General features: G+C 43.0%; 2 protein-coding genes across 5 annotated transcripts in view; both read left to right on the top strand.

Moving 5' to 3' along the window:
- The window catches only part of PIR (pirin), a 105,085-nt gene extending 102,330 nt beyond the window's left edge, over positions 1-2,755 (top strand). For all 3 annotated transcript variants that reach the window (XM_082375844.1, XM_082375841.1, XM_082375843.1), the window contains one exon: positions 2,438-2,755. In XM_082375844.1, coding sequence (XP_082231970.1) covers positions 2,438-2,550 — 113 coding nt within the window. In that variant the 3' untranslated portion in view covers positions 2,551-2,755. The remainder of the gene's footprint in view (positions 1-2,437) is intronic.
- A 109-nt stretch (positions 2,756-2,864) lies between these two features.
- Positions 2,865-13,528, top strand: part of VEGFD (vascular endothelial growth factor D) — a 36,420-nt gene continuing 25,756 nt past the window's right edge. Inside the window, exon 1 of one of the 2 annotated variants that reach the window (XM_082375828.1) lies at positions 2,865-3,663. In XM_082375828.1, the coding sequence (XP_082231954.1) occupies positions 3,574-3,663 (90 nt within the window). In that variant the 5' untranslated portion in view covers positions 2,865-3,573. The other variant, XM_082375829.1, reaches the window with a different exon arrangement.

The following is a 13,528-nucleotide window of genomic DNA, read 5'->3' as shown; positions in this document are numbered from 1 at the left end:
TCTTGTTCAATTAAGAAACACGCTTTCTGGGGGAAGTAATGTACAGCATGGTGACGATAGTCAATAACACTGTAGTGCATATTTGAAAGTTGCTAAGAGAATAGATCTTAAAAGTCCTCATCACAAGAAAAAAGATTCTGTAACTGTGTATGGTGACAGATGTTAACTAGACTTACTGTGGTGATCATTTCCCAATATATACAAATACAAAATCATTATGTTGTACACCGGAAACTAATATAATGCTGTATGTCAGTTATACCTCAATTTCAAAAAAAAAAATTAATTAATTTAGTTATATATTACCCCCCCCCCAAAAAAAAGAACAGAAGAAAAACAAAAACATACACTTTCTGGTTTCAGTTTTCTTCTTCTTCTTGAGGATTTGAGGAGATGAGCTTCCTCACCGTGGCTTTGGAGGGCTCACACTTCCAACGCTCCCCTTGTTCCTCAAGGTGGTCCATGGGCCAGCAGCATTGGCTTCACTGGAGAGATAGTTAGAAGTGCAGAGTTTCAGACCCCACTCCAGACCTCCTGACTCAGAATATGCATTTTAATAAGATTCCCACGTGATTTATGTGCACATTATGATTTGAGAATCACAGCAGAATACCCCAGAGAAGTGTCAAGATGGAAGCCCGGAAGTGTACTGCTTGTACAGAAAAGTAATTGAGGGAGGGGAGGGGTGCTCCGCAAGTCTCATCTATAGCAAAATTATGACGTGCAGGAAGTCAGTCCTTGGCCCAGTACCTGCTCTCATTTTCTCTGTTCCATCTCCCTTTCCTCTCTGCGTCCTTTAAAAAGGTGGCTTTTCCAGGATGCCCTCTTGGATTTACTATTTTTTTTGCATATGAGGGCTCTCTCATTCTTTCCTACCTAGTACAGTCCACATCTCCATCTCCAGGTGAAGTTTCTCTTTTGAGCCCCAGACCCCTGTTTCCAACAATGTACCGAGCACCTCTGCCAGGAAGCTATCTGATTGTCTCCAGCGCCTTCATGTCAGAATATCCAGGACTGACTTCCTTGCTCTACCCACAGCTTCCTGTGTCTTGTTTCTCAGTTACCCTTAAACAATTCCATCATCAAAGCATGTGATACTGGGTCTTCCTTCTCAAGCGCTAAAGTGAGTGCCGAATCTGTGCTGATATGCCAACAGTAGTTAAGAAGTTTGCCAGTGTTATTCCAAGTTTTAAGTTATATTTTAACCCAGGTCTCTCAGAGAAAGCCTCTTAGAGGAAGCACTTCGTAAAAGGTTCCTGACGGCACCTCTGAAGACTAGGGGAAGAAATATACTGACCGAATGGACAAATCTGTCAACCGCTTTCAAGACACTGCCAATGCCATATAAGAGCTGGCCTCGTTTATCCAACAGGTGGATGCTCCTACAGTATGTGAAGAGAGGGAAGAGACAGACATTTTGCCTCCTGGTCGATTAGGGGAGGACTTCTTCTACACTTTTAGCAAAAGCCAAGTTCAGACCTAGGAATTAGACTGTGACCATGGGCCAAATCTGTCCACTGCATGTTTTTGTAAATGAAGTTTTATTGGAACACAGCCATCCCTAGTCACTTCTATATTGTCTGTGGCTGCTTTTGCACTTCAGTAGAAGAGTTGAGTAGTTGAGACAGACACCGTTTGACCCACAAAATCTAAAATATATACTGTCTGGCCCTTTACAGGAAAAGTGCACTGACCCCTAGAGAATCCAAAATGTGATGCTTTCTTGACTTGAAATTTTTATAATCTCCTTTTTATTGTCAGTGAGATGCTACTAATGGTCAAAAATGACTTAGACCCCTCATGCAAGGACACAGCCTCATATACTGTGGAGATACCAACACTGACGAGATTTGCCAATTTTAAAAATCAAATCAGTTAAATTCTTGACATCAGCCAATGCTAGTGCAACTGACAACTACAGTAAATCTTAAAAATTCTCATCACAAGAAAAAAAACTTCTGTACCTATGTATAGTGACAGATGTTAACTAGACCTATTGTGACGATCATTCCCCAATATATACAAATATTGAATCATTATATTGTTCACCTGAAACGAATATAATGTTATACGTCATTTATACCTCAATAAAAAAATAAAGATAAAAAGAACTAACAGCTACAAAAATGGTTGTAATAGAACCAAACCTAAGAATGTTTTGAATAAAGAGATTGCCATTGCTGATGACAGCGTGCAATGGATGAGTGAGATATAATTGCATTTGTTTATCTGAAGTTTGGTCTTTATAATCATACACAATCGTAGTCAAGAAACTTGTATTACAGTCCTCGGAGATTGGATGCTGCAAAAATAACCTGCTGTTCAGATATGCCTGAGTTTGTTTCAAATTAAGAACTACAGAAATACATACCATTTTCGTGGTAGAAGAAAATATTCTCGTCACCCAGAACTTTCTGAATGTTTCTTTCTGCTCTAGGTCCATTTGTGATGAACACAGATGAAGAGATTTCTCAGGCCATTCTTGATTTCAGAAATGCGAAAAACGGCTTTGAAAGAGCCAAAACCTGGAAATCAAAGATTGGAAACTAGTGACAAGCACAAGGGCAGGTCTGGCTGCCTTCTAGAATTTTGCCCTTTGTGGCATCCACCCGTTCAATGCATCCAATTTCCAAAGCTGACTTCGCCAGTGCTTCTAAAGAATTCCACACTCAAGTGATGACATGTTTTCTACAGCAATGTCTGTGAGATATTCCCTGGCCCAAGCAAATAAACCTCATTGTTGCTTCTTTAAAAATCAGTGTTCTTCATTTCAATCTAAGTTACTTCTGTTAAAAAAATTATTTTGTGTATATTTTCCTTTTCATGGGCATGTGGATATTTTGTCGTCTTTGTGCCTGTGTGTTTTTTAAAGCACGTTTGATTACTTTCTGTGTGTCACTGATGGAGGTGCGTGAGCATCTGAGGTCTCTTTCTGAGCAACGCAATTTCGATGCCTATGTGCTGGGGTTTCATGTTACAGGTTATCTGCGTGGGTAAAGTAACAGCAGTTCTGAGCGTTTCAGTCAGTTTTCAAAACTGCCCTGCTATTGGTAGGGACACGACAGGATTACGGCCAAGACTTCCCTGCTTTTTCTGCCAAAATCTGTGTCAGATTTAAGACACATGCTCCTGCAAGCTTCAATGAGGGTTGTGAAAAAAGTTTGAATCCACAACTGGGTCCCAGCCTTCTGTAGCTGCAAACATTGGTGGCCAAACCACCTCCTTCTAAAACAACTTGAACCTGGGGCATAGTGGGGGAAGATTTTTTTTTTTTTAGTTTGCTGGAAATGAAATGGATTTAGAGGCTTTCTCATTTCAAGTAGAAGACATGTCCACTTCCTGATTATTTTTGGAGCATGTGAACATTTAAACTTTTTTTCATTTCTCTCCCCCCCATAAGATTGTGCAGAAACGTACCTTGACTAATTGATTTTGATCACAACTGATTATTTGTTTTTCCCTGTGAACTCCTGGGGTTTCGAACTTTCCTTCTGGAGAATGCCTTTTGAACCAGTTTGCTCTAGCTGCCTGAGGTCAACTGCTTGGTAATCAGTGGATATTAGAATATTCAAAATGTACAGGCAGTGGGCAGTGGTGAATATTTTCATGATGTCTTCTCTGCAGTTGGTGCAGGGCTCCAGTTATGAACATGGACCAGTGAAGGTAGGTGGGCTCAATTTTTCATGTGATGCAGATTTTTAAGTTGGCTTATACAGAGGATGTTCTTTCTTTGCCGCCACTATTTTTGAGACAATATAAAAATGCAGAACACTCCTCGTAGTGGGCAGGATATATTCTGTACTTGTTAATGAGTATTCTGTTTCTTAGGCTTACTAAGATTCTTGCCATGAGTTTTTCAAAACGCTGGGGGTGGGGGCTTTTGGAGATGTAATAGGACATGAAAGTTTCCCCTCAACTGTATGTGCAGATGGCACAGTGATTTTTTTTATTTGAAACATATTGATTTACAATGTTGTGTTACTTTCTGCTGTACCACAGTGATTTTCTCATGAAGCATTGACTTGTTTTTATGACACATAACTTTGTGGGCTGTTTATTTTCAGGTCATCTGTGAGCTTGAGCAAACGTTCCTTTATTTAGTTAGTTTAGTTAGTTAATTTCTTCTGTAAATCGAAAACTGCCATGCTTTCTACAGATGTTTTCTATCTGGTTTTCCAAATTACCCATTGCCACCATCTAGAAAAATCTTTTCTCTGAAGTCGTTTTGGTCCTTTGCTTTTTGAAACGTGTGTAAAACACAACCATAATCAAATCTTTGATTCTATGAGCAAGCATCAGATAGAGCCCAATGAACTGAGAGTAATGAAAAAAACTTAACTGGTATGTTACTGACTGAGCACTATTTCGCCCAGTTTTATTGTATTTCATAGACTATACTGTTTTTCTCAGCTTTTGATTTTGAAAATGATTCAGATATAATTGTTTTGACTGAAGTGGTGCTAAATCATTATTGATTTTGGAATTTCTGGCCGTGAACAATCAAAGTGGACTTGAGTTTTTGTAGCTGTCGTTAGGAAATGCATTTTCAACAAGGGTGATATCGCCCCCAACAGGGGAAAATTGGTCCTTGGGGGTGAAAACGTCTTACTCTTATGTATAAAGCACAGATGTACTTACACTACAGAAGGAGATACACAGTATTTCTGCGAAGGTTGAACTCTGTGTTAGGGGTAGAGAGTCACCTTGCCCAGCAAGCGACACCTTTCTAACTTTCCAAATTCCAAACGGACACGAGAGAGATCACCGTCGTTCAGCTCCACTTCATTGCCAACAGCCTGGATGTGGGATCTCAATGCCAGATCGCAGGTAAAAGGGAATCTCATTTTGAGCCTAGGGGACAGGAGGAAAAAAATCAGACTTGTTTGAAGTAAGTAAGGCTTTTCAGGCTGTTCAGCTGTTTTTAAGTCCACCCAACCCCTGGCTCAATTAAATCTTTCCGATGCGAAGGAAAGGCGTGCGTACAGTTAAACAGAAGTTCGGGCGTAGTTACGAGTGGGTGGTGAGGGCTAAGGAGGTATATCATATTGGTTATTATACATTTTCTTTTCCCCCGTAACTTTCTCTTAAGAGAAAAATCCAAGAAGAAATGTGTTTCTTAATGTTAATGTACTTCTTGTTTAAATCAAAATTGAGTGTGAAAGCATATTCAAGATGGTAATGGTTTGGACACTGGGATATGAATGTATTTTGTGCTTTTTGAGATAAAAATGTTTCATTTATTATAAGACGTGTCCAGGGTCCTCCTTGGTGGTAGGTCTGTGAGCGTGTTCTTCTCTCCACCCTCCCCTCTTCTAACCACCTCTTTTCCCAAAAGGATGGCAACGATGCCAATTCTATCGCTAGGTTGCCCTTCCCCCACAGTGGTCACTTTCTAGCCTTGAACATTCTCCTGTTTTTTCAGCTTAGACTAGCAGTGCCTCTAGTACAGTTACACGAGTCTGTGAACATTTTTTTTTCTGCAGTAACCATGCAAAAGGCTACCAATACCCTGCACAATTGCTCTCAATGCCATTTGAGTGTAAGGCATCCTGATTTCATTAGTCTTGCCAGCTGTACTTAGGACAGCTGTTTGGGGTCAGTAGTGCATGGAATTTGTGAACTGAGATAAATCTGTTGGAAAATCTCAACTCAAATCTACTGTGCATACTGTTTAGCTGCTAAGTTTTTCAATCTAAGCAGAATGTGTTTTCTTCTAGAAATAAGATTAACCCAGTGCCTCTTTCTGGCTCACTAGTATAATCAGATTAACCACCTAGATATGGGATTTATTTCTGTGTCTGTTTTCTCCAGCTTTTATATATGTTGGGGTAGTCATATACAGTTGCACAGAGCGTGCACTGCACAACTCTAGGATGCTCCATGCACATAGTCTCACGTCTGTATGTGACAGCCCTGAGTACAATAGTGTAGACATTCTGGGCATTTGATAAATAAATACCTGCAACCTCACTGTCCTGTTGTTCACATTGACCTTCTGGCCAGCCCTGTTTCTGGTGTATTTGATAAGCATTGCTTGTCACCAGGAATCTTGGCACCCCCTTAAGTCACTAGGGGAAGCCATCACCATAAATCTTTTCAAAGTCACTGATGTAGACATACCAGGAGAGTGACAAAGGATTAATTCCGGGTCCTGGTAGGTTTGCCCCACTCTTCTCTGACGGAATTTGTTTCCTTCTTCCCCACACGACCTTTTAGCCCCCTCTTTCATAACTTCACTGGTGGAAGACTATTGCTGAGTGGTGGAGTCATTCAAACTCGGCCAGAGACTGGAATAAATCCAAGATCCACAGGAATGTGGGACACCTCTAAGTATCATGAGAAGCCACATGGCTCACGAGACTTCATAACCTTTGTGTCACTTGCCTTCTCCTAAAATTGTCTCTAAAGGGGATTGAATAACAAGGACTAAGATGCACCTTCCATATTTAATTCCAGGAAGCAGACCCGCCCCCACTGCTCTCCCTACGGTCGTGCACAGGGAAGTCCATTGACTCTGTTGCTAGTCAGATGGCCCAACGAGCTCGTGCCCACTTTCATATCAGGCACCATCCTTGGCACAAAATACATTTGAAATGTTTTCCATTAATTTCTTCTTCATTTATGGCCTTATAGGTAAATGTGTTGCATTACATGCTTCTGTACACAGATCTTTTCTATCCTTAACTGGTGGTTGAAGCTTTTATATCACTTTAGCCTATTATTGCTATTCAGGATACAGTAGGACCCTCTGTATCTTATAGCTTGAATATAGTACTTCCTTGTATGACTTATTTTTTAATTTACAACCCCTGATTTGGGGACTTCCCTGGAGGTCCAGTGGTTAGGACTCCGCGCTCTCACTGCCCAAGGCCCAGGTTCACTCCCTGGTCAGGGAACTAAGATCTCACAGGCCGCATGGTGTGGCCAAAAAAAACAACCACCTGATTTGGACTTGGCAGATTAGCCTTTAGTATAGACCCCTAAAAGCTCTAGAAAAAAAATCACATTAAAGCTGCATGTTGAGCGAGTTTCATTAAGGAACTGCTCTTCGGACAGTCTTATAAAGACAATTTATGGAATGAAAATGCAGTATTTGGACACACGGATGTTTCCATGTAGAATGTAACGTAGGACCATCTGGAACTCCCAGGCACCTTTATCATTACCACAGTGGCCTAGAGGTACTAGAGGAAGAGGGACACAAGTGACAGTAAATTGTTTCTGAGCACATTTCTAAGCTCAGCTCTTTCCCACCACTTGAGATTAACAGAGAGGGCGGGAAACTATCCACAATTGGGAAAATGATTGAGATGAGGTGAGATGAGACATTTCTTTTTTTTTTTAACTTTTTATTTTATAGTGGAGAATAGATGATTAACAATGTTGTGTTAGTTTCAGGTGTACAGCAAAGTGATTCAGTTATGCATATACATATATCTATTCTTTTTCAAATTCTTTTTCCACTTAGGTCATTACATAATATTGAACAGAGTTCACTGTGCTATACAGTAGGTCCTTGTTGGTTATCTATTTTAAATATAGCAGTATGTACATGTCAATCCCAATCTCCGTATTTCTTCTTAGGTTGCTTTTATGGTGGGAAGTCCCCTTTTTAAAAAATTTATATACATTTATTTATTTAATTTATTTATTTTTGGCTGCATTGGGTCTTCGTTGCTGTGCGCGGGCTTTCTCTGGTTGCGGCGAGCGGGGCCTACTTTTCATTGCGGTGCAGTGGCTTCTCTTGTTGCGGAGCGCGGGCTCTAGGCGTGCAGGCTTCAGTAGTTGTGGCTCGTGGGCTCTAGAGCGCAGGCTCAGTAGTTGTGGTGTGTGGGCTTAGTTGCTCCGCGGCATGTGGGATCTTCCCGGACCAGGGCTCGAACCTGTGTCCCCTGCATTGGCAGGCGGATTCTTAACCACTGCGCCACCAGGGAAGTCCAGAAGTCCTCTTTTCTCTCTGTCTTACCACTAGATCTTATAGTCTGTACCAAGATACTAGGACATTATAAAGCCCACTCTAAGGCCCCCCTGCATCATGAAAGTCTTGACTGGTTGTGATGTCCTGTTCCTAAAGGCTCTCCCTTGCCTCTCCTTAGCACTTCCCAACATGTGACAATTCATTTGTTTATTTATTGAGCACGTACTGTGTCGGATGCAGCAGGAAATAAGGCAGTGTTTCAACTCTCATGGAACTCATATTCCACGTGTGGCGGGTGAAAAGTGCCATGAAGAGAATCAAGAGGGGGGCGGAGACACAGAGGGATGGGTGGGGGGGAGACCTCTCTGATTCCGTTTCCTTTGTGCAGAGCCCTGGAGGAAGTGAGGGAGGCAGAGGCCACTTTTTGCAGTGGCCGTGCGGAGGGGCCAGTGTGGCTGCAGTAGGGAGAGCGGAGGCCAGAGCCGCACTTCCGGAGTTTGGAGAAGTAGCCAGGGCAGATCACGTAGAGTGTGGCTGCGTTCCAGGAAAACTTCATGCACACTGAAATTTGAATTGTGCATCACGAGATAGTCTTCTTTCCATTTGTTGCAACCATTTAAAATTGTAGGAAGGACTTCTTAGACCACAGGCCATATAAAAAGAGGCCGCAGGCTGGATTTGGCCCACAGGTCAGAGTTGGCCAACCCTGATCTGTATCATTACACTATTTTATCCTATTCATGGGACGTATCAGTACCTGACATTTTTTATTTGCTTGTGTATATATAGGTTTATTGCTTTGTCACCCTCCACTAGCATGAAAGCTTTTTGAGGACAGGGACTTTTCGTTGTCTTGTTTACTTCAGCTTCCCAATCACCTAGTGCAAAGGTGGAATAGAATGGATACTAAAAAAGTATTTGTTACTGACTGATGGGCTAGGCGTCTAGGCTTTGAGATAGCCAGGCAGTATATTCACCCTGTGCTATTTTCCTGTGGAGATTAGAGAGGATTTGGCTGGAGGTATCAAAGAATCCTGCAGTATTTTTTCAGCCATAAGCTATCCTAGAAGGTGTTTACTTCTAGGAGCCAGTTATAGAAGGAAGTCACCTTAGCCCATTTTTCCAGCTTGGTGGTCACAGAAAGAGATGGCAAAGCAGCATCTGGCCACACAGCAGATATGGATAAAACTTGGACACCTGGATGATTTCCTTCATCTTTGAGATCCTTGAAAAGTGCTGTGTTTTCATCCTGCACCACGTGATTTGTGAAGATGTGGTAAATTATGGCAGAGTACTCTGGACAGACGCTCAATCAGTCAGGCTAGGCCAGGATCTGCTGTGATAACAAACACACTCCATATCTCTTGGTGGCTCCTAAACAACAGAAGGTGTAGTTATTGCCTGTACCACGTGACCCTCCTGGTTTGTCCAGGGTGAGCTCCACATCAGGATGAAGCTGGCTGGGCATCCCCATCTTGAATGCCATTAGTCACCATGACAGAGGGGAGGAAAGCCCTGGAGAGCCTCACCCTGGCAGTTAAATTCTCTGGCCTGGAAGTGACACACATCACTTCCGGTCACAGCCCCTTGACCCCCTGCCCCATCCAACCACCAGGGGCCAGGAAGTGCAAGCCTTCCATGTGCTCAGAAGGTAGAAGGCTGGAACTCTTTGGCGAATAGTATTAATGACTATAGTACACACAACTTTGGTCACTTCTAAATGTTTCTGAACTTACCATTGAGATGGGAGGTGAGTGTGGTTGGACACTGGGGTAGAGTCATGGAAGGAAGACCCTCGGGTTTCTTTCTGCTGCTCACGAGGCTCCTTTTTCTTGGGAAAAGGAAAGCTGTACATTCAGTTCAGTGAACATTTGTGGAATGTCCACCATGTGCCGGGCACATGAGTGGAAATGACATGTTTATAAAATAAACATGTCTCAGTTGTTTGCATATCTTAACCAGCAGCCAAGGAGCTCAGCTTGGCCTGTGAGAAGGATAATTTTAATGCCTGAAACTTTAAGTAATAATGAAAATTTTAATGAGTCTCTTTTTTGTCATTCATTGTCATCTAAATAACTATACCACTCACATCTTTGAGACAAGTATTGCTTTCCTGAAATCTAGGTTTGCCTAAAATCATTTCTGGAGAAAGAAAATGACATGTGTCGAATGTTGCTATGGCAAAGGTTTTGTTGTTACTTACTGTTCCATTTTGGAGGGAGTTAGGAAGAGTGTGATTTTGATTGAAGGAATACCCTGAGTTCATCCTATATAAGAGACCCTCCGAAAAGAACAGCTCATAACTTGGTTCATGACGATACTCTCACAGCAAGACTGTGGATCATTGCGCATCTTAGACAATGCAATGGTTATGGGTGAGGAAGAAGAGAGCAGTGGATGTTGGCATGGGACCACTGCATCTTTAGGCAGAAAGGTGAAAACGGGCGTTCTGGGCTGACTGCCAGTGGCACGGCAGGGCTGCCTTGTAAAAAAGAGGATGAGGTTTGGCATAAAGATCCTCTGTCCACCCAATGGATTGTGTTACACTTAGGCTGAGATAGGGCTGTAGCAGTTAACTATTACAACAATAATGCAGTGTGACAATCCAGTCCAAATTCCAGTGGCTCAAAACATCGATAACCTATTTTCACTGACGTTACTGTTGGTCAGCTGGAAGGCAGAGGATCAAGGCTGGAGCCATAGGTTGAGTATGGGTCTGCTCCACATGACTCTCATCTGCCTCGGATCAGTGAGCCAGCAGGGGCAGGTGCTTACGGTGATGGTGGAAACATAGGAGGGCTGTGCGGTCATAAATACATTTCAGTCCTCTGCTTGCATCATGTCATAATATCCCATCGATCAAAGCAGGCCACGTGGCCCAACATCAGTGGGGCTGAGAAATACACTCCTGTCTTGGGCAGGGAGAGGACGGGTGGAGGCATGGAGGCGGTGGAATTGTTTCTAACAATAACCTAATTACCATAAAGGCTTTGGATGGTTTCCTTAGACATTGGGCCCTTGATCTTTCAGATCAGTGATAAAGAGACTGTATCAGGGGCTTACTTCCCTGGTGGCGCAGTGGTTGAGAGTCCGCCTGCCAATGCAGGGCACACGGGTTCGAGCCCTGGTCCGGGAAGATCCCACATGCCGCGGTGCCGCTAATCCCGTGTGCCACAACTACTGAGCCTGTGCTCTTGAGCCCGTGAGCAAGCCCGCACGCAGCAACAAAGACCCAACACAGCCAAAAATAAATAAAAATAAAAATAAATAAATTAAGAAAAAAGACTAACAGACCTTAGGAATATATTCTCCTGGGGTTATTCAGAACATCCTTTTAGAGTTTTGCCGCTCGAGCCCATCCCTCACTCATCTGTCCCCACATGTTCTAAGCATAGATGCATCCAACAGGAGCAGAGGCATTTGAGTGGAGCACGGATTTAAAACATGTAAAGGCAGGCATAGACCTCTCCGCACATGCTAGACAATTTGGCTGGGGAGAAACCCACCCACAGTATTCATCAAATTGGAGCATGTGGAGGTCCCAGACATCCTAGCCATCTAGTATCCCCTTAAAATACCCAGACAGCTGTGCACACACACTTGCACAAATGCACACGCACACACACACACACTTTCTCTGCATCTCTAATTCCTTTCCTTAGTCTTAAGATTAACTCAACACCCTGAGTTTCTCATATATACACATTTAAACATAGAACTGCCTGAGTAAAAGAGCCACCGATAGTGTGAGGGCCCGTAAATGGCCAGGTTTCTGGATTTCATAGCAGCAGGACCAGGCCCTCGGTTGGCTCCATGTGAATCATTATCAGCAAACGTGTGTTCTCCTCCCTGCCCTCAGTTGGTACGGCCCATACTATTAGGTACCATCTGTTCTGGGGATGGCTGGACCCTAATGACAAAACACAGAGGTTGAAGAAGTGGGTGGTTTTCCCTCACCCACCTATAAAGACGTATGTAAAGCTTGGGTAGACACTTTTAAGTTGGCCTTTCATCTGAAAATACCTGCAAGAAATGTTTAAAAAAAAGAAGAAGAAAAAGAGAAAGTTTGTCCTTGATTTACCCTGGAAAAGGTTTTCTCTTTTTAACTTTTATTTACCATGCTTGGAGTTGTTCTATCTTGCTCTTCTCAAACTCACCTTTCTGGTTGCTAAGGGAAATCAAAGCCATAAAGCACCTCTAAACCCCAACCCAGGACCAGATGCCCCACCCCTGAGAGAGGGAGGAACGGAAATGAACATTATTGGATGCCTCCCCTATATCTGACCCTTTCCCGTGTATGACCTTGGGTCATCTCCACATCAGCTCTATGAGATATTGTTAGCATTGCCTTCTGAAATGAGGAAACCATGGCTTAAGGAAATTAAATAATTGGCCCACGGTCAAATAGCTAAAAGGGAGCAGTGCCTGGATTCAAAGCCAGCTTACTTTATTTTTTTAAAGTTACTATACGGTAAAATTATCATTTTTCCCATTTGATGTGCAGTTCTGTGAATTTTAACACAGAGATTTCTGTGACCACCACCATAATCAGGATACAGAAAAAACATTCCTTTATGCTACCCATTTATAGTCACACCCTCCTCCCAGCCTCTGGCAACCTCTGCTCTGTTCTCCATCACTGTCTTTCTGGTTTTTGGAGAATGTTATTAATGGAATCATACAGTCCGTAACCTTTTGAGATTGGCTTCTTTCATTCCTGTTTACGGCTGAGTTGTATTCCATGGGATGGACGTGGCACGGTTTGCCTAAGCAACCATTCACATATTGAATGACATGACAGTTGTTTCCAGGTTTTTAGTTCTTACGAAGAAAGCTAGTATTGATACAAACATTCACGTCAAGGTTTTCGAGTGAACCTAAGTCCTCGCTTATCAAGGGTAAACCCTCAGGAGTGGGACTGCTGGGTCATATGGTGAGTGTCTGTTGAACTTTATAAGAAACTGCCAACACATTTCCCAGAATGCTCTACCACTCAAAGCCAGTTTTGGACAATTCTCATCCATGCTGTTCCCGCACCAATCAGCCGTCTGTCCAGACCACAGAGTGGTTTCCAGTATCGGGCAAAGCTTCCTTTCGGGGGATGTAATTTCCACTTGAGAGTTACAAGACGCAAAGGCACAAAACTTCAGTTTGGCCTCGCAAGTCTAACATGGCCTGCACGGGTTCCTTGACAGGTGGGGGAGTGAGAAAGGGGAAGCGGGTGGGGGAACGGTGTCTGTGGACAGGTGGGAACGTGGCGGTACAACTTGGATCCCAAACCAGGGAAAAGTTGGTGGTTTGGGCTCAGCCTTAAACATCCAGCTAAAGATGAAATGCAAAATGCATTTCCAGTGAAACAGAAGTTGCTAAGAGGTAGAGGGAGCATGGAATTATTTGTGTTGCAACATGATCCACTCCCTAGACCCACTGCAAAGGAAAACAAATTGCTGACTGTGGTTTCCTGAACTCCAGGGCCCAGTAATCAAAGGACTGGTTCCCCAGGCAACACTTGTAAATCCCTAAGCAAATCTAGGGAACGTTGTGTGAAATGTGTTCCGTCCACCGCACACTCTGAAGCTTCTGGATCTTCCAGATATACAAATTCTCTTC

The sequence above is a fragment of the Balaenoptera borealis genome, assembly GCF_965194805.1.
Source record: "Balaenoptera borealis genome assembly, chromosome: X".
Taxonomy (NCBI): domain Eukaryota; kingdom Metazoa; phylum Chordata; class Mammalia; order Artiodactyla; family Balaenopteridae; genus Balaenoptera; species Balaenoptera borealis.
The sequence above is the reverse complement of the archived record's forward strand: the minus strand, read 5'-3'. Positions and strand labels throughout refer to the sequence as shown.